At 41.3% G+C, this 19,867-nt stretch overlaps 1 protein-coding gene across 12 annotated transcripts in view; it reads left to right on the forward strand.

Annotated features, from left to right (window-relative positions):
* The window catches only part of SNAP91 (synaptosome associated protein 91), a 150,427-nt gene that overhangs the window by 110,019 nt on the left and 20,541 nt on the right, over nucleotides 1–19,867 (forward strand). For 6 of the 12 annotated variants that reach the window (XM_067011216.1, XM_067011218.1, XM_067011215.1 and 3 more), the window contains exons 16-23: nucleotides 2,871–2,978; nucleotides 3,627–3,893; nucleotides 4,133–4,210; nucleotides 4,372–4,524; nucleotides 4,869–4,952; nucleotides 6,246–6,329; nucleotides 15,007–15,141; nucleotides 16,696–16,845. In XM_067011216.1, coding sequence (XP_066867317.1) covers nucleotides 2,871–2,978; nucleotides 3,627–3,893; nucleotides 4,133–4,210; nucleotides 4,372–4,524; nucleotides 4,869–4,952; nucleotides 6,246–6,329; nucleotides 15,007–15,141; nucleotides 16,696–16,845 — 1,059 coding nt within the window. The remainder of the gene's footprint in view (nucleotides 1–2,870; nucleotides 2,979–3,626; nucleotides 3,894–4,132; nucleotides 4,211–4,371; nucleotides 4,525–4,868; nucleotides 4,953–6,245; nucleotides 6,330–15,006; nucleotides 15,142–16,695; nucleotides 16,846–19,867) is intronic. The other 6 variants (XM_067011222.1, XM_067011224.1, XM_067011221.1 and 3 more) reach the window with 6 other exon arrangements.

Consider the following 19,867-nt stretch of genomic DNA (forward strand, 5'->3'; position numbering starts at 1 on the left):
CTTTGGCTCAAGACGCTGAGAATGATTGAAACCTTTGTGCCGAGTATGTGATTTAAAGATGGTGTGTGTGCCTGGAGAAGACAATAGCAGTAAGAAATTTTTACAAAGGTAGTCAGTCACATGATAAAAAATGAGGGAGAAAAGTCTTCCTAGACTGCCAGAAGGAAGAGAAGGCTAGTCTGCAGCAGTGCCAGAGACTGGTTTGCTGGGTAAGGCTGGACTGAGTCCATAGCAGTAGAGAAGCAGGAACATGCATTTCCTGGAAGTAGCACTGGTTGGTAATTGGCAGAATGTAGACCTGAACTGCAAATGGGTAACCAGGGAAAGAGAACTAGATTGGAGATTGCTTTAGCTTTCAGTGCTGGAAGGATAACGCTGCCATCGATGATGAAAGAAAGCTGGGTAGCTAAGAAGTTTTGCTGTTCTTTTAAACAAAATCAAAATTAGATTATTGTCTCGGACAGTCCCGGGCGGGGGTGGGGAGGTGTCTAGTGGGCTCAGCTGTACGGTTGTCTCTCAGGGTCCCTTTCGTGGCTACAGTCAGACAGCGGCTGTGGGGCTGGGATCACCCAGTCTCGCTTGCTCACACCTCCATCCGATGGGCTGGGAAGGCTTAGCAGCTGGGGCTCCTTTGCTTAAGAGAAGTGTTGACAGTTGATGAGTTAAGTTTACAGTGTTTCGTTTCAGAGAAGCATTAAAAGGAGATGTCTTGCCGACCCGGGGATGGAGGGACACCACACCTCTCCTAAAGATATAGCTACAAATATGGGTTTCACCGACGTATACAGAAATGAAAATTAAGGAGGCCAGCCTGTGAATATTTGTTTGAACTCTAGCACTGATATAACTGGTGCTTATTCCACCCTGCGAGGCGGGAACAGGATAGTAGAATGTGGCACAGTTCATAACGGTAGAGGGGTCTACAGCCAAACCCTGACTCCGCCACTTGCCGGACCTTGGTCACATCCTCAGACTTTACAAGTTTCTGTTCTCTTATCTACAGAGTGGAGATGATAAAACCTATATCACAAGAAAGTTGTAGGAATTAAATTTAATAACGCAAATAAAATATTTACACAGCGACTGGCACATAAATAGTGACTGCTATTACTGTTTCTATTACTTCCAACGGCATTGCCCTCAGTTCCAAATTTTCTAAGAATGAAGAGAAAGAAAACAGACCTGACCCGTGGCAAAATATTTTCAGCCCTCCCAACCTCCTCTCAGACTTCTCTTGTGGTCTTCGGCCGCAGCTGTTAGTGCTTTCAAGTTGCTCTAAGCCCTGTGTGATAGTATCCTTAACGTGCCATCTGAGGAGGTATGTCTGTCCTATCCCCTGGTGTCTTTTTCCTACTCCATTATTATTATTCAGCCTCTCCCCTGACTGACCTCTACTCAGAACAGATGTATGTTCCCTCAGTGTAGCTGTGGGAAGCAGCCTAATCAAGCTGCAACATGTGATTGTCCCACTGGCCCTTCTACGGATATTTGTGTTTTTGTTAAAGGACCTTTTAACTCAAGCGAGTCTCTAATGTTTGTTAAGGCCGGGCTTCAGGACATTACCGTAATGTGCCTCATACTCGCATCAGTTTGGAACACGCTGGGTGAACCTGAGAAACAAGTGTCTCGACTGCAGGGCTTCAAGCCTACAGCCCAATATACCACATAAATCTCTGAGAAAGTGGGTGTACTGTGTAGCATTTTCCAAGTGTGTTTGACGAATTCTTTTCAATGGCTAGAGGAACAGCGTTCTAGGGAACACTGGTAGATATTGCAGAAGGCGGTATTTTAGGATGGGAAATCTAGCAGGTCAGTGGCAGGTTCTTGTTGGTCCCTACCTTCCAGAAATTTCTTCTAGGCAAGGCATATTTATGATGGCTTCATTCCTTCTGTACTTTGGAACTAAAGGGTTTCTCTGAAAGCTCTAGGATTTTTTTTTTTTTTACCGTAATTAACATGGTGTGCTGACAGAAGCGCATTGGGAATCATTTGTACACATCAGCCATTAATAAATTGGACATTTATAAATGGAGGTTGCCTGCATGTTAATGGATCTCCTGTATATTATTATAATCTGCCATAGATACACACTTGTAGTCTTAAAACATGAAACTACATTTTTAATCTGTTGAAAATGGATCATTGTCCACATAACTGGAGCAATGCAGCATTTGAAAACAACTATAAATTTAAGTCAAATTAAAGGCATTATGGTATCATCCCCTGATTTTTTTTCTTTAGTTCTTTAAAACAAATCCTTGGTTGTGTCTGAAAATGTTTTTCAGGGATAGTGAAGATTTAACTTTTATGAACATTTAGTATACCTTTCATGTTTACAGTGTACTTTTGTCTGTAGTAGGCTATAAAGGAACATGTAAACTAAAATTGTTCACATCATCATCATATATTTAATTTTATCGGGCTTAAAGAAGATATCCGTGTTTGCTAGAAACCACTAGTCAGAGACATCATAGTAACATAGTATATAAATGTTACCTGGACATGAAAGATCAATGTCTTAAATTGCATAACAAAGTTATTTTTGTGTTTCATTTTTCACATCCATTGCTTTCTAGTGATACATAAAACATGCTTCTCAGAGCCCTTATACAATGAGAATCTTGTTACCTTTTGGATCCTCACAGGCCTCAGCAGGATCAACACTGTACCACTTGCATGTGACCAACCTGAAGGGGGCGTCAAGAGTCATTGTCTTGTGACCGCCAACAGTGCATGGGCCATAAAAATGCGTTTCAAGCGATTCATGCTGTATAAGGGATCCTTCTTTGCAATTTAACTTGGTTCTTTTACTACATTTTTCTTCTCTTTTTATCCCTTTCATTTCTGTTGTTTTAAAACCTGCACCCAAGATGCCTTTGCAGCTTCTCCCGGGGAGGCCCCTGCAGCATCCGAAGGGGCCACTGCGCCAGCACCCCCGACCCCTGTAGCCGCGGCGCTTGATGCGTGTTCAGGAAACGGTGGGTTTCCAGTCCTGAGCCCGTCTGTTGTCGTTCTGTCCTGATGTGAAACTCCCGTAGCTAGACTTGGCCCTATGTGTTTCTAATTTTGCTTTCTTCTGAGTATAAAGTATCAACTCATCGTAACGGGATAAAGAATGCGGGTACTTAAAAACATTAAGAAAACGAAGGGCATCTTTATCAAAATTGACAATTTCTCAAGATTGACAATTTTTGTCAGTGCAAGTATGCTCTCTTAATGTTTTGTTTGTTTGTTTGTTTCCCTCTAATACTGTGTTGTACTCTTTTGTAACACTGAGTTCCAATATGTAGGCATGTTTTCACGAATTTTCCAATTTAACAAATTGACCAGATTAAAGTAAGGATTTGAATAACCATCTCTGATCCTAGACTGTAGGCTAATCTGACAATACTCTGAAGTGTTTCCATTTCTGAACTTCGTGGTACCTACTACATTTTCTTTTCTCTTTAGAAGAACATCCTAATGACTGACCCCTGCTAGTAGGGTAGTAGCTCAAAGCAGGCCGCCTAATGCCTAGCTCGCATGTGCATATCTGTGCCAGGTGTCCCGTACCTATAGTTTTGACGCCTCTCTGTTGTCCGTTTCCTTACTGACGCTGTATGTGTCTCCACTTTCCTTTCCCCAAGACCCCTTTGCCCCGTCGGAAGGTAGTGCAGAGGCTGCACCCGAGCTGGACCTCTTTGCAATGAAGCCACCTGAGACCAGTGTTCCTGTAGTTACCCCTACAGCTAGCACAGCCCCTCCGGTTCCCGCCAGCACTCCTTCTCCTGCTCCCGCCGTTGCAGCTGCCGCCGCTGCCACTACTGCTGCCACCACGGCTGCCGCCACCACCACCGCCACCACCTCCGCCGCCGCCACCACCACCGCTCCTCCTGCTCTAGATATCTTTGGTGGTAATTTTTTTGTGTCATTGTCGGTGAACTCTTTCCACCTGGTGCATTGAATTCTGGTCCTCGTGATGTACTGCATCCGCACCTCTGTCTGCATGGTGACTGTGTCATTAAATGGTTCTCCAGCAACCATTTGCAGCCCGTTTCAGAACCCTCCAGAGTGCTCATGCACAACTGGAAAGTGTTGCTGTTTCAGGCGGGTTTGTCCAGTTGAGTAAAGGCATGTGTGTTCTTGGTCTTAGATTTATTTGAGTCTGCTCCCGAAGTCGCCCCCGCGCCTAAGCCAGATGCTGCTCCTAGCATAGACCTGTTTGGGACAGGTAAAGCCAACTCCCCCCCTTTCTTTGCACTCCTTTGCCTAGATGTTTTCATGACTAAGCCCTTTGTCCTCACCTGTGATGATGCACTTGTTAGACTTGTGACTTTGATTTCAGCTCTCTACTTACCTCTGCTTGGTTTTGGTTTGTTTCACTTTTGGAAGATGCTTTCTCCTCTCCACCACAAGGGGCCTCTCCCGTGCCTGAGAGCTCTCTCACTGCTGACCTCCTATCCGGTGAGTGCGTTTGCCAAGGTGAAGCCTTCCGAGATGTCTTGTGGGCGTCACATGTGGAGAGGCAGATGCGAAAACCCGCGGGTTCGTCTTGAGTTCTTTTACACTCAAAACTCACTTTACAATAAAAAAAGTCTCATTTTGTGTCCATCCCCAACTGATGAGGGTAAATATTTCAAATCTACTGTCGATTGAAAAGAGAAAACCTCTTTTTCACACTAAAACCTCTGACCTCAGGAGTCAAAAGTTTTATTTTCTTCTGGAAAGTATGTATTTTTAAGTCTGTTGCCTTTTCCTTAACTGTTGAGATTGTCTGCAGTCCTCGGGCTATTCAACATGAAATCTCAAGAAGCCGTTTGTAGAGAGGCTCATGGTTTTGTTTTCCTTTGGGTGACATGCACTTTGTCCTGTTCTGTGCTTTGCTACAGTGGATACATTTGTAGCACCATCTCCTGCAACCACTGCCTCGCCAGCAAAGGTGGATTCTTCGGGTGTGATAGACCTTTTTGGGGGTGCGTATCTCTCCTCCTTCAACACTCACAGAATCTTTTTTTCCCTCGGAATAGTTTTTAGATCTTCTATTTCATGATACTTTGTCTTTTTTATTTCAACTATGTGAAGTTATTTCCATCTTTTAAATGTAAACTTTTGTTAAGATCTTTTCCATTCGTCATCATCTACATGCTCTTCAGTTCATCATATTTTTTAGTGCATGTCCTAACAAAAGCAGATCATTTTTCATTTGAAGTCTTTTCATTTGAAGTCTTTGTGTTTTTAACTTTTTGTTCGTCCTAATGTAGAATCAGCTGATTGGAATTTCCTTTTACTGCTCTTCCTTAGTGATCCTGATCTGTTGGCTAAATCAACATTTCTAAGCTCTTAAAAGCAATATAAACATAGATAATTCAGAATTGAAAAGACATAAGCCAGTCAGAACTGAAAGCATACGTTCTAGATGTCATACATTATTCTATAGGGTTTATTTATGTTGCGTTTAATGTTTCTAAATCCTCCCAGAGAACTGGAAGGTGTTTCACTGATTTAAATGCATTTTCCTTTTCCTGTGTGTTATCAGAAGACAGGCACATATACTGAATTAACTCTTGAACTACTCATTTGGATGATACATTCGAAGTCTTCTGTTAGCAGTAAATTTATAGGGAAAAGTCCACGTTTGAAGTGATTTCTTCATGAATGTCTATAAATGTGTATGCTATGGGGTAAAATACCATCCTTAGCAAATTAAACCCACACTGAGTACCTATAGTACATTGACACATCGTGGCGTACAAAGATGTCACAGTCTGTGACTTTCAGGAGCTCAAAACTTGAGCAAATAAACACTGAAATTTAATATATAGGTACAAGTAGGGCTGCTGCTGTTTGAATTAAGTTTGTTAAATTTTATTTAATAGAGTTCTAAGTGGGAAGATTCTTTCGTTTTACCTTTGGGCAAAAATTTTAAAAACTTTGATCCTGTTTGGATAGGAATTAGAATTTACGGAATTTAGTCCCAAAGTTTTATTCTTAAAAAAAAAAAAAAAAGAAAAGAAAAGAAAAGAAAAAGAATTCTCCTACTCTTACAAAGAGATGTTAATTCTTAAGTAGATCAGAACTCATCTTTTGAGAGAACAAACTGGTCAGAGCGTCAGTCAGTCCACTGAGTCATTTGACACATCGGCAGGAGACAAGCTTACCTCACAGAGTGTCATGTCTGTGCATTTCTCGGGAAACCACTTCCCTTACTTACCGTACTTACTGTTTACACTCTTTTACTTTTTTGCTGCATAATGGATAATGGGTAGATGCATTTGGAAGTAGTGCTTCTGAACCCCAACCTGCATCTCAGGCTGCTTCTAGCTCGTCAGCATCGGCAGACCTACTAGCTGGTAATTAATTACATTAACATAAGATGGTGTTTGGTTAAAGTTAAGTTTGGGTATATTTGTATAAGTAACAGATATTGTATAAATTTCAAGGTGCATGTGTTCTTTCCCTTTTGAGACATGAAATTGAAAAGCAAGACATTGTGTAATAGAAGGTTGATTATTTCCCAGCATTTGGTGAAATTGGTCTTAAAATCACAGCTGTACACAAGCCACCCCTGTGGCTCCTTGGGTGCTCTTAACATGCACTACTTTCAGTTAGCACATTCCTGTTTTGTTGATTAAGGAGGTAATGTGCTTATGTAGCAATTTTTATCTTGTATTGCCCATGCCCACCTTTTTTTTTTTTAAGGAATCTGTGGGGAAAAGTACCGTGGTCTTTGATATGAGAAGCTGTTACAGAGTTTCACCATTGGGTTGCAGCCGCTGCTGCCTACATGTCACTGTAAAATAACTGATCATTCTCCTATCTGAAAACCCCTGGAGTGATCCCAGTTCAACAGGGCCATCGTGTGAAGTAGATTGGCACCAGGTGCCGAGGATTAGTGCTCATTGCCAGGATGGGGTAGATAGAATAACAGGAAACATTTCAACGACTCAAAGACAATAAAAGCCAACTGATAGGTTTCCTTGGGACCAAATCAAAGTGTGCTTAATGATAGCTGGACCCAGACATTATTGTTGTTACAAGCAAAGCATTTGCCAGTTGTCAGGCCACAGTAGTAGGTTTCAGGTTCAAGTTCTCAGTCAACAGCGTCTCAGCAGACGCTGCTGGTTTACCTTGCTCTGACTCGACTTAGAAGGGTACATAGCAGGAGGTACGGCAGTGGCGTCGCCGAGGCCACAGACACTCAGATGCAGCTTTGATGCCCCTCCCCTGTCCTCACAAGGGATGCATTTTGTCACAAGGGGCTGACGAGAGTGTGGCTCACATCCGCACAAGGAAGTCACCAGTGTCTGTAGTCTCTCAGCTTCAATTCCCTGCTACCCAGGTAGCCCTTGATAGGGTGAGAGACTAGTTCTCGTCTTTTTAGTTTCATGAACGATCCCGACAGCAGGAACAGCAGACCAAGGGACGTTCATTCTTGGATTAGTGATGGCCAGCGACCTTCATTAAAGGACCCTCATCAGCTTTCCCAGTTGTAGGAAGTTTGACACAAGGTCCAGGGTCTGGAGGTGTCATCACAGCCCCGCTGTTACCCTTTCCTTCTGTCTGTCATTCAGACAGGTTGTTGAACAGTCTTTCCCAGGGGCGGTAGCATTTCTTTTGCCTCTTTCCCATTCTCTCCAAACTACCCTGGTTAAACATGACACTCTTGTTTTCTGAATCCACTTCAAACCAGTAACTGCCAACCGACATTTTCCTGAAGGGTGAAGAGCTAGGGTTCCACTGTGATGTCACTGTGGGCTTTGGAAGCTACAAGTACAAGAGGCAGTGCACTTAACACAGACCACAGCTGGTTACTTGGGGAAAAACATACTACCTTGCCTGGCTTTTCTCCTGACCTAGGTAGTCTTCATAACAGCTTCAGATTCGTCACAGTAACTTTGAAGCTCTTACTAAACCAGTAAACTTAATCCACGTTTTCAAGGTTCAGCAAAAGGATTTTAACGGGCCACAGAAATAGCATACTTGGGGGAAATGACCTTGTCAGTGTTTACATGAGGTTGCTAATTATAAACCTTTTGCTCGGAAGTTACAATTAAGCTTCAGGTAGCACATGAAATCAAATGTTCTGGCTTTTTGCAAAATTCTAAGAAGCCCGTCTTTCTCTCTGGGTAGCCCCCATCCTGCCACAGACCCCAGCAAGGGGTTGGAAGCCTGCCAGACGGAAGCCTGGCCGAGTGATCAGACACCGCTGACCACATCCAGCGCTGCAAACCCATGTTGTCTTCTCCGGTGTCCCCAGTTTCTTTGGGCTCTCTGTGCTCCCAGGGCTAGAACCTGAGACACCGTGTTTCCAAAAGAGCCAGGTACACTGGAAACAGGAGCAGAGAGGCCAGTGGGGAAAGCCACTGTTCCCTTCCAGTGCCAAGTCAGACGTCAGTGACAGAGCTGAGAGATTTGATCCTGGGAGATGAGATGGATCTCAAATACACCTGCAACGAGCAGGAAGGGTTCTGTCACCTGCTGCTGAGTCGAAGAGCAGGTAGCTGAGCCTCCACTGCTCAGCTTGGTACATGGATGGGTCCCAGGGGGGAAGTGCACAGAAAATGCAAGTCAGGTCCCTTCACCAGAAGCAAGCTTAGGTTACTCAACTGTGTTGTCCACCCAGAAATCTTAGTAAAATGGGGTAGAAAAGAGGAGAAATCGGTGCTGAAAGTGACAGTGTCATTTACATAGGTGTTGGTTTTTGTTTTTGCTTTTAAAATTTATTTTATTTATTTATTTATGGCCGTGTTGTGTCTTCGTTGCCGCGCATGGGCTTTCTCTGGTTGTGGCGAGCGGGGGCCACTCTTCGTTGCGGTGCACGGGCCTCTCATTGAGGTGGCCTCTCTCATGGTGGAGCATGGGTTCCAGGCGCGTGGGCTTTAGCACTTGTGGCTCGCGGGCTCAGCAGTTGTGGCTCGCGGGCTCCAGAGCACAGGCTCACCAGTTGTGGCGCACGGGCCCAGCTTCTCCGCGGCACGTGGGATCCTCCCGGACCAGGGATCGAACCCGCGTCCCCTGAGTTGGCAGGCGGATTCTTGACCACTGTGCCACCAGGGAAGCCCTATATAGGTGTTGTTGACTGTGCCCTTCCCCCCTTTTCCACCACATCTTCTTGTGTGATTATTTCAGTGATGGAAAAGGTATTTTTGTGTACATGTTTTTCTCTATTTTTTTCCTATTTAAATTAATTAACTTTTTAATGTAAATAGGTATAAATGGGTTTTAATGTCTAGTTTGCTTTCCAAATATTTCTTGAAATTGAGTTTGTACATTTCTGTGTCTGATTTACTTGGCATGGGCCAATATCCTGATGTACGAAAGTTTCACCTAATATCCTGATATAGGAAATTTTAAATTACTTCTAATTTCTCCAGATCTTAAAATATTCGGGCCGGTTTTTCATACTTCTGTTTTGCTTATAGAAAAACATTTTTCACGCTTGCTCAAGTAACAAAATAGCAAGAAGCCATGTTTTCAGTGAATAATATCATGGACCATTAATATAATTCTATCTTATGAACCAGAAGCAACTTTCCTAGCCAAAAAGTGAATAAACACAAACCCTGCAAATATATACAATATAAAGTCACAGTCATATTTATATAGGTAATCTAGATGACAGTGGCTATTCTGAGTTTTCACATTGCGTAGACAGCTTTATTTGATGAATATCAGTGACAGGACAAATATTCGGGGCCCTGTGTTACAGTAATTTGCAGTGAAGCTTAGCTCTTGGGTTATACCTGTGTGTGTGTTTCTGTGGAGACAGATCAGCTAAGTCCACTGGCTATTGAAATAAAGAGGAACATTATTTTAAAAGATAAATGAACCTAATCGTGGATAACAAAGAAGTCCACAACTACCATCAGGTTCAAAGTAGGAATTTGAATTTTAAAAAAGAGAGAGAGTGAGAGAAGGTTGTATTATGTGAGTCTCTAGAATCTTGTATTATTGGCTTTCAGTAATAAGACGATTGTGAAAGAGTAAAAAAGGAAAATAATACACAGACACAGTAGTGGGAGGTTTAGACTGTCCAGAATGTCATGTCCGTTGCTGGACTGGGAGGAGATCTCACCTTGTGCTTGACTGAGGTTAGATTTTTTTGAGGGAATAAATATGCATGTAAATAACAAGGGAAATGCAGTAAAGATGTAGTGTAGATGTAGTGTAAATTTTTAAAATGATTTTTAGAGATTTTAAACCAAAAATTAAGAATCATCTCAAAATTGGGGAGAAAGCTTTATCAAAACTTGGTTTGGAATTTAAAACTAGAAAATAAAGGCTAAGTGGATAATCTCTTAAAAATGGGCTTATTGAGCTTCCCTGGTGGCGCAGTGGTTGACAGTCTGTCTGTCGATGCAGGGGACGTGGGTTCGTGCCCCGGTCCGGGAAGATCCCACGTGCCGCGGAGCGGCTGGGCCCGTGAGCCGTGGCCGCTGAGCCTGCGCATCTGGAGCCTGCGCTCCGCAACGGGAGAGGCCACAACAGTGAGAGGCCCGCGTACCGCAAAAAAAAAATAAAATAAAAAAATAAAGGAGCTTATCTCCCAGAAAAACTTGTTATTCTTCTTCATTTTATTTATTTCTAGAACTGTCAAATAATACCAATTCCACAACTGAACTATGGATAAAATATCATCTTAGTCACCTTCTACTCCTTGAGTAAAAATTTCAAGTTCTGTTTGGTACACCCAGTGTGGTGACACTAGAGAAAATTCTAGAAAAGGCAACTGCTGTGGCCAAGGAGAACAGACTAACAGAATAAGTGTCTCCAAGTCATCGAGATACTGGTGGGATACAGGTATTACCCGTATCTCAGTCGGAGTCTGGCTGGACCCTTGAGAGTTAAGTTTATAAGAAATAGAAGGAAATATTATTTCACACAGTGAAGAGTAAAGTTGTCAAATTCCCCTTATGAGGTACCAGCTGAAAATACAGATGTTTGAAAGCTAGAGGCAGATTCCTGGATGACAGTGTAAAATGGGTTTTTAAGGGAGGTTAGGTATGTTGAAGGATATGCCTAACTTCCAAGGTTGACATCAAACAGGAAAACCGTGTTCTTCCATAAGAGACCATTCTGGGGCAGCTGTGCCATAATCTGTACTAGCGCAGGGCTGTGCCTCTTCCTATCTTTAATTCCAAAGGCAGGGAAGAAAAGGGGCCTGCCCTGTGAGGTCCTTCATAGTTTTGCGTTCTCTGCTAACCACGTGACACAGCTGGCTTTTTTTTTTTTTTTTTTTTAGCAGAGCCACAGAAGTCCTTGAACTGATTTAAAATATAATCAGTGTGGAAATAATAACTAACCATTTCCACTAAATGGGAAGGTCTATAGAGGACCAATTCTTTTATCCTCTCTGGGGGTCAGAAACAGAAGATTGTCAGACAAAAGGTTCTCAGGGTATTATTCCTAGAAATATTGACTGTCTCAGATTGATCTCAGTAAATGGAATTTAATAACTGACTTTACTACTGAGAATAATGGAAATGACAGTGTCTTTAACATACTAGAGCAGGTGTGAGAGTGGGGGAGTACGTGTGAGGGTGTGGTTATCTACCGATAGACCCAAGTGATATGTAGACAGACTGTCAGTTTTGATATGTCTGCATTAATAAAACTTCATTAAGTGTGTAGGCCGTTCCCCTGTGGGAAGATACATTCATAAGACTAATCATCTGTGATAAAAGGCAGTGTGTCTGTAGCTGGTGATTCAGTTGTAGGACAGTTCAAACACGTCTGCAGGACATCCGGAAGCCTAGTGATTATTACTCTATTTTCAATTCCACAAAGCGCCTTTCTTAACATAATTCAGAACCCTAGAGAAAGAAAGAGTCGTGGTTAGGTTTCTCTTGTTACTTACCTCTATTCCAGGGCTCTGACACTCTTCACTTAACAGGAGGAGTTCCCCAAACACCGTAATTAATGTCCATAATTCTCCTGCTTAGCTCTTCGTTAAGAGTATAGCAACAGATTCTTCTTCCTTAACATAATCAGTTGGTTGTTCTATATCACTTAGCTTTTCAATTAGTGCAGGTTTGTGAGGGCCCCTGCTTCATAAGAACTGAGTATAATGGGGGAAAGTCATCTTTCTAGATCTCTGTCGAGTTTATACATGTATCAGAAGGGGACAAGTCTGGCGTTACTCCTGGCTGTCCGAGAAAGACGCCAAGTAGTGTTGTGGTGAAGAACCAAGGCTCTGGAAGATTCCTGTGTGGAATCCTGGCTCTGCACTTGCCATCCTGTGACCTTGGGCAGATTATTTAATCTCTCTGGCCTCAGTTTCCTCATCTGTGAAACTTCCTACGGTTGTTGTGAGGCTTAAATGAGCTAATGTATGTTTTAGGTTGAAAAATATGAAATTGCTGTTTTGTAGGATCAGAATAGTCAAATATTGGCGATTTCTGTGGTTCGGATAGTTCACCCTAAAAATAATGCTCAGAACAGTGCCTGGCGCTTGGTGAGCCTTATGCCAGTTTTGGCTTTACCATCACTTTCTTAGAGAAAGCAGTAATTTTTTCCCCATTGAATAGTGTCATTTATTCACCTGTGGGAATGATCTGTTTACCTTATGAAACTGAACAGCCCTAAGCAGTTGAGCCCTGAGTAAATGCACGTGTTTTTCTATTTCTGAATTGTGGGTAGGAGTGTTCACTTCTCTTTGCATCTTTTCTAACTGTGGAAAAATAGGATTGAATCAGATGATCCTAAGGCCCTTTCCAACACTAACATGCTGTGATTCTAGAATAAATTGTCTCTTCTTGAACAAGTTTTAAGAAACGGAGAGTCAAGTACAGTTGTTTCCACATTCACCTGTAACAGAGAGAACCACACCCTAGAACAATTGCCTAGATTTCCTGCAGCCATATTCCAAATTGTGTGGGATGTCTCCAAAAAGCCAGCATTAACACAGCCACCAATTTCCCTAAAACCAGAACAGTCATATCTTCAAACGTAATTACATCGAACCCATCTTTGCTTCATAATGATATTAGTTCTTAAAGATCTGGGGAATGTCTTATCTTCATTTAGGAAGGTTACGTGATCCCTAAGTCACTCAAAGAGTGCTAAAACCACTGAAAGCAGTCCCCATGAATTTTAAAAGACCAACTTCGAATAGGTAACAGTTTTCCAAATTGCAATTGTTCGTAAACATATGAAAAACTTAGGCATGGAAAGGCTAAACCCATGTCACTATCCATTGCCAGGGACAGCATGACTTTCTGGTTAGAAAATAGTAACTGGAGAATGTCAATGGAAGTCATTTTCAAACTTATAATTGATTATTATGAATTGTAAGCTGAAGGATATTGGTAAGCATTCTTTATGTTTTTTGGCAAGCAGTTTGTGAAGAAAAGATATGGCTAGATGAGAAAGGAATATATATATGTATATATATACACATATATGTATATGTGTGTATATGTATACATATATAGTGTGTGTGTGTATATACATATATATGTATGTGTATGTATGTGTATATATATATATATATATATATAGCCAAACTGAGTGTAAAAAAGACTTCTGGTAGTAATACATTTTTGATACTAGAACATCATCTAATGTCTTATTAGGAAATCACTTTCTTCACAGGCTGCATAATTTTGTACAGAAGCGAAACAGAGTGAGCTCTGCTTCTGTCTGTTGATTGAGAGCAGTAATTTACTTCCAGACTTCAAAAGAGAAATATCTAATTTGAGGTTTGGTTACCTTACAGTAGTAGTCTTTGATTTTTCCTCACCTTTTTTTTTTTTTTTTTTTTTTCCGGTATGCGGGCCTCTCACTGTTGTGGTCTCTCCCGTTGCGGAGCACAGGCTCCGGACGCGCAGGCCTAGCGGCCATGGCTCACGGGCTTAGTTGCTCCGCGGCATGTGGGATCTTCCCGGACCAGGGCACGAACCCGTGTCCCCTGCATCGGCAGGCGGATTCTCAACCACTGCGCCACCAGGGAAGCCCTTTCCTCACCTTTTAAATTCAAAAGTTGCCCTTCATTCAGTCAGTGTAATTCAGTGCTTTAGGCATTTTGTTGAATATTAGTGGAAAAGGTGAAAACAAGAGGAAACGCTTCCTGACACCAAGAAGCCATTGCTAGGCTGGGGTGGAGAGATGTGCCAGGCGCTGAGGACACAGAGGCAGGGCACACAACCCACGTGCACCGGCGGGGGAAGGGGCGGGGCGCGTTGTGGCTGGTAGCAGTAGCAGAGGCCATGTAAGGTGAGGGAGCCCTCCCAGAGTTGGCATTTGACTCACTGTGGTGCATTATGGCTGCAACTGAGCTTGCAGGGACGGGGAAGGGCCCAGAGGCAGATGAGCTTGTTTGCCCTGCAGAGGAACCTGCATTGTAAGAATCTGAACGTTAAGGGGAGCCAGTGAAGGATTTTAGAGAAGTAACTTGGTCAGCGTTTTCCACTCAGAAATATCCCTCTGGCTGCGCTGCAGAGGCTAGAAAGGAGGAGGTTCGGGTTAGAAGCAGAAAGCCCCCTCGGGTTGTGCTGGGTGACCCTGAACTTGTCGGTAGCAGCAGTGGGACTGGAACATACATGAAATATATTAAGGAGGGTTTGATGGCAGGGTACATGCATATTCTTCTGATTTCCCTTTTATTATTATATTGAGCCAGTGTGTACAACTAAGCATTTTCTAGCTACCTGGTTTTGTGATTTGAAGAGACAAAATTTAAATACGATGAAAATAATTATCTGAAGTTTAACCCTAGTGAGACCTTCTTAGATTTATGTACTCCATTATAACAGTAGATTAGATTGCTGCAGGTTCTTTTAACAAGGGTATACAGTCTTGTGTGCTCTCTTATTTCCAGTTAAATTTAATCTCTCATTAATACATGACAGATTTCAAGATACTTGAGAAACTTTTTAAAAACTAACTTCCCAGGTTTCAGTACCTTCTCATCCATATGCATTCAATTCCTTTTTGGTCTTCTATGACTTTTTCTGACTCTGTTTTAATGACCTGTACTTATCTTTAGTTGTTTCTGCTTATATTTTTCTGGATCTATTTTTTTCCCAGGATTTGGGGGTTCTTTCATGGCCCCTTCTCCATCACCAGTGACTCCTGCCCAGAGTAACCTGCTACAGCCCAATTTTGAGGCAGCTTTTGGAACCACGCCTTCAACTTCTAGCAGCAGCTCCTTTGATCCGTCAGGTGAGGCAGTGATTTTCAAACAACGCTTTTTATTTGTTCTGATTATAAAATACACCACTGAAGGTTAGCGTGATATCAGGAAATTTATAAGCGAATATTGAGTGATGATGACCTTGTTTTAAAACTGTTCAATAAATCCCTCATTCTGTAATTTAAATATTTTCTGTACATTTTGCTAGCTTTAAAGAGTAACCCGCAGTCCCCTTCTGTGTTTGTTTTTAACTTTTAGCAGAAATGTAACTTAACGTGCACACGCATCTGTGTGCATGAGCTTACATGCACATGGTTTCGAGAAGGTTAAGGGAAAACAAATACTTTTGCTAAATCCTTGTGCGGTATCTCAGTGTGTGGACACTCCCACTACTGTTGCTTACACCCTCTGAAGCTTGCCTGGCCCATGGTTTTATGAAGTTGACACAAACAGTATTCTTTGCCTGCCTTTAACCTTTCATCCTGCTGTCATTTTGTCTGTATTCTCTTCCATTCTACTCTTCCCATGCTGGGTCCTTACTACAAATTTTCAATTGGTGAGTTTTTGGCAAACAAATGTGTTTCAGAAACACCCTCAATAGATCCCCTGCTTGACAATTTGGTTGCTTCCTTTGCCAGTGCCTAGTTGAATGCTGTCGTTTTTTTCAATTTAGAATTATTGTAGAGTGGTGTGTATGGTAAATATGCATAGTTTTTTGATAAAAAATTAACAACCATAAAATTTTTGACATAGTTACCAGCAATAACTTTTGTGCACATCGTCTGAGCCTGCATCTTGAATGGTCTTTCTGTATTCCAGGAACGAAACAAGTGATCACTTGTTATATGCTGATCAGGAACCATCCATAATGGCATGATTCCTGGTATTTAAAATAGTGTTCACTGTAGCTATGCCCTTAAAGTTAGGACCAAAAGTGAACACTGTAATGAGCGAAGAAAATCAAATTTCTTACTTCTACAATACGGTCACCTGTTTCTCAGAGGCGTATTACTAGGTACCGACCATTAGATCAGGTTTTATTCCAGCACTGATTTCGTAGAAACCAGGAGACTCGGCCTTCCTTTCTCGTTTAAGAATTGTTATCCAAGTAAGCATTGTAAATACTACACGCTGAGGGCCTATATGAAGCGAGCATTAAAATAAAGGCGTGACATATATTATCTATGTTCGTTTTCACAACAAACCCATGTAGTAGTGGTCCTCTCCCCACTTTCAAAGGACAAAACTAAAGCTCAGTCACTTTCTCAGAGTCACACGTCAGTGAGGCATGCAGCTGACTTTGAGCCCAATTCTGATTCCAAAGGCTACGCTCTTTCCTGTACATTATACAGATTTTCTTTTCCGTCTTCACGTTCATTAGTATTTCCATACGTTATGAGTAGACATATGCAGAGATGTTCTTTTTTGGTGTCATAGTCGTTAAAAGTGTGAATGAAATGCCTTCTTTTATAAGATTGTAAATACATTCACTGGTTTCCATAGTTTTTCAAAAGGCAGTGTCCCTTTAATTTCGCATATGGGTTTTTTGCAGTTATTCTGAACCTGGTCTATTTGATTTCCAGTGTTTGATGGTCTAGGTGATCTTCTGATGCCAACCATGGCACCAGCCGGGCAGCCTGCACCCATCTCAGTGGTACCTCCCAGTTCTGCGGTGGCGGCAAGCAAAGCTCTTGGGAGTGATCTTGACTCATCTCTTGCCAGCCTAGTAGGCAGTGAGTAATGTAGTTTTCTTTAACAGAATCATGTGTGAGTTTTTTCCCCTATCTGTTCGTATGTACTGTTTCTGGATTCACTTACAGGCGAGTGTGTCAAGGAGCGGACAGAAATTCTTAGTGCTTTACCCAGTACGGTTCCTTGGAAGATACACAGTCACTATGCCGTTGTCTCCCAAGCAATAGCCAGGACGCTTTTAATCTAAACTACCGAAGGTGTAATTAGAGAGCATATACAAGTATGAAACCAAGTGTATTATGTTTAAGAAGTACTTAATTTTTTATTTCTCTTGGAAATGACATGGAGTAGCGTAAATGCAGTATATTTACCAACTGAGTATCCAAGTTCGTTTCAGTTACTCATTGAACAAATATTTATTGAGCACCAGGAAGTGTTCCAGGCTCTAGAGATAAATCATGAACAAAACAGGTATGAATTTATATTCGTAAGGTGCTTAGAAGGGCAGAGACAGACATTAAGTATTTTCAAATAAATAAATTTTCTAGTGCCTTGGAGGACAAAAACAGAACACGCAAAGAGGGATTGTGAGTCCTACAGAGTGGGAGTTAGAGTAGGTCTCACTGAGAAGGTAAAATTTGAGCAAAGATTTGAAGGTAAGGGAATGAACCATATGAATATTTGAAGGAGAATATCTGCAGGCAAAAGAGAGAGCCAGTGCAAAAGCACTGGGGCAGAAGATTGCCTGGCATATTCAAGGAGTAACAACGAGACTAGTGGCTAGAGCTGGGTAAGTGAAGGAGAGAGGGTCCTAGGAGATGAGGACAGCCATTATAAAGATTCCCATTTTTTAAAAAACTCTGAATTTAATTTTTTTATTAAGGTGAATAGGTTTACCATCGCAGATACCTTTCATTTTACTCAAGGCTATGTCAAAAATTTAGCAGATCCCTGAGACAGACCTTTTTTCCTATGCATTATCCTGTGGACATACTTTTTTTTTTTTCTCATTCATCGTCCTTGGTCTGGACATTCATGAAAATGCTTTGATGACACCCACGGAGAGGTTATTTGAATATTTCTTCCTACTTTAAAATTTTATCTTACTGATGGATAGTCTGCAGTAGTAACTGCTTTTACTGAATAGTATAATGTACTGTCTAGATGTTCCTTCAGAAATAAAGACTTTATACCTCCAGGGCTGAAAGTGCCACTAGCACACATCCCTCAGGTGGCAACCACCTTTAAAATTATCTCAGCTGAAGCAAGCAGACCCACTTGAGAAATAGCCAGACAATCTGGATAAAGAAGCACAAATTCGAAGTAGTCACATTTTGCAATATCAAAACTTCTACAAAGCTACAGTCTTCAGGACAAATGGTATTGGCTTAAGGATAGAAAGATAGACCAATAGAACGAATAAAGATCTCAGAAATAAACCTCACATACATTGTCAGACAATTTTTTCAAGGATTCCAGGACCATTCAAAGTGGGAAAGGACAATCTTTTCAAAAAATATGCTTAGATAACTGGATAGCCACATGCAAATGAATGAAGTTGGGCCTCTTCCTTATACCATCCACAAAAATCAATTCAAAATGAATCAAAGATCTAAATGTAAGAGATAAATCTGTAAAACTCCTAGGGAAAAAAACTAATTACAAGTCTTTATGACCTTAAATGAGGCATTGCCTTCTGAGATATAATACTGAAAATACAAGCAATCAAAGAAAAAATAAATTAATAAAAATTCATCAAAATTAAAAACTTTTGTACTACAAATTGATACCATCCAGAAAGTGGAAAAACAACCCATAGAATGGGAGAAAATATTCCCGTATATCTCATAAGGGACTTGTATCCATAATATATAAAGAACTCTTACAATTCAATAATAAAAAGTAAAACAACTTAATTTAAAAATCAGAAAAGGATGTGAATAGATATTTCTCCCAAAAAAAAGCACAGGTGGCCAGTAAGTATGTGAAAAGATGTTGAACGTCATTAACCATCAGAGAAATGCAAATCAAAACCACAACGACAGGCCACTTCACACTCACTAGGAAGGCTATCATCAAAAAGATAATAACAAATATTGGCTAGGATGTAGAGAAATTGAATTCACACAGTGCTGGTAGGGATGTAAAATGATGCAGCCTCTTTGGAGAACAGGTCTACAGTCCTCCAAAAGTTAATCATAGTTTCCATGCGGCACAGCAATTTCACTCCTAGCTATACAGCCAAGAGAATTGAGAACATATGTCCACATGACTTGTACACAGGTATTCACAGAAGCAATTTTTATAACAGCCAACAAGTGGGAACAACCCAGAAGTCCATCAGCTGCTGAACGGATAAACAAAATGTGGTACATTCATAAAATAATCAGCCATAAAAAGAAGATGAACCTTGAAAATATTTTGCTAGGTGAAAGAAGCCAGATACAAAAAGCCACATATTATGTGATTACATTTATATGAAATGTCCCAAACAGGGGAATCTTTAGAAGCAGAATGTACGTTAGTAGTGGTCAGAGTGACCGCTAATGGGGATGGGGGTTTCTTTGGGGTGATGAAAGTGTTTTGAAATTAGAGTGTGTTAATGATTTCACCACCTTGTGAACATACTCTTTAACAGTATGAATTTTACGACATGTGAATTGTCTCAGGTTTTTTAGGAGTCTCATCTGACCGTACACCCATTAGAATGACTAAACTTTTTCAAAGAAGAGAAGAGCTGACAATACTCTGTGCTCACTAAGGGTGTGGAGCCTCTGGAATTCTCACACTTTGCTGGTGGGCATACAAGATGGTGTTGCCATGGAGATCAGTTTCCCAGTTTCTTATAGTGAAACCTATACTTAATATGACTCAGTAGATACATCCTAGAGAAATGAAAACATATGTTCTCACAAAAATTTGTCCATGTATCTTTATAGGAGTATTATTTTTAAATGCCAGAAACAACGGAAATGTCTTTCACTGGGTAAATGTATAAACAAACTGTGGTAAACCCCTTCATTAGAATACTACTTAGAAATGAAAAGGAATGAACTATTGATG

Source organism: Kogia breviceps, chromosome 13 (assembly GCF_026419965.1).
Source record: "Kogia breviceps isolate mKogBre1 chromosome 13, mKogBre1 haplotype 1, whole genome shotgun sequence".
Taxonomy (NCBI): domain Eukaryota; kingdom Metazoa; phylum Chordata; class Mammalia; order Artiodactyla; family Physeteridae; genus Kogia; species Kogia breviceps.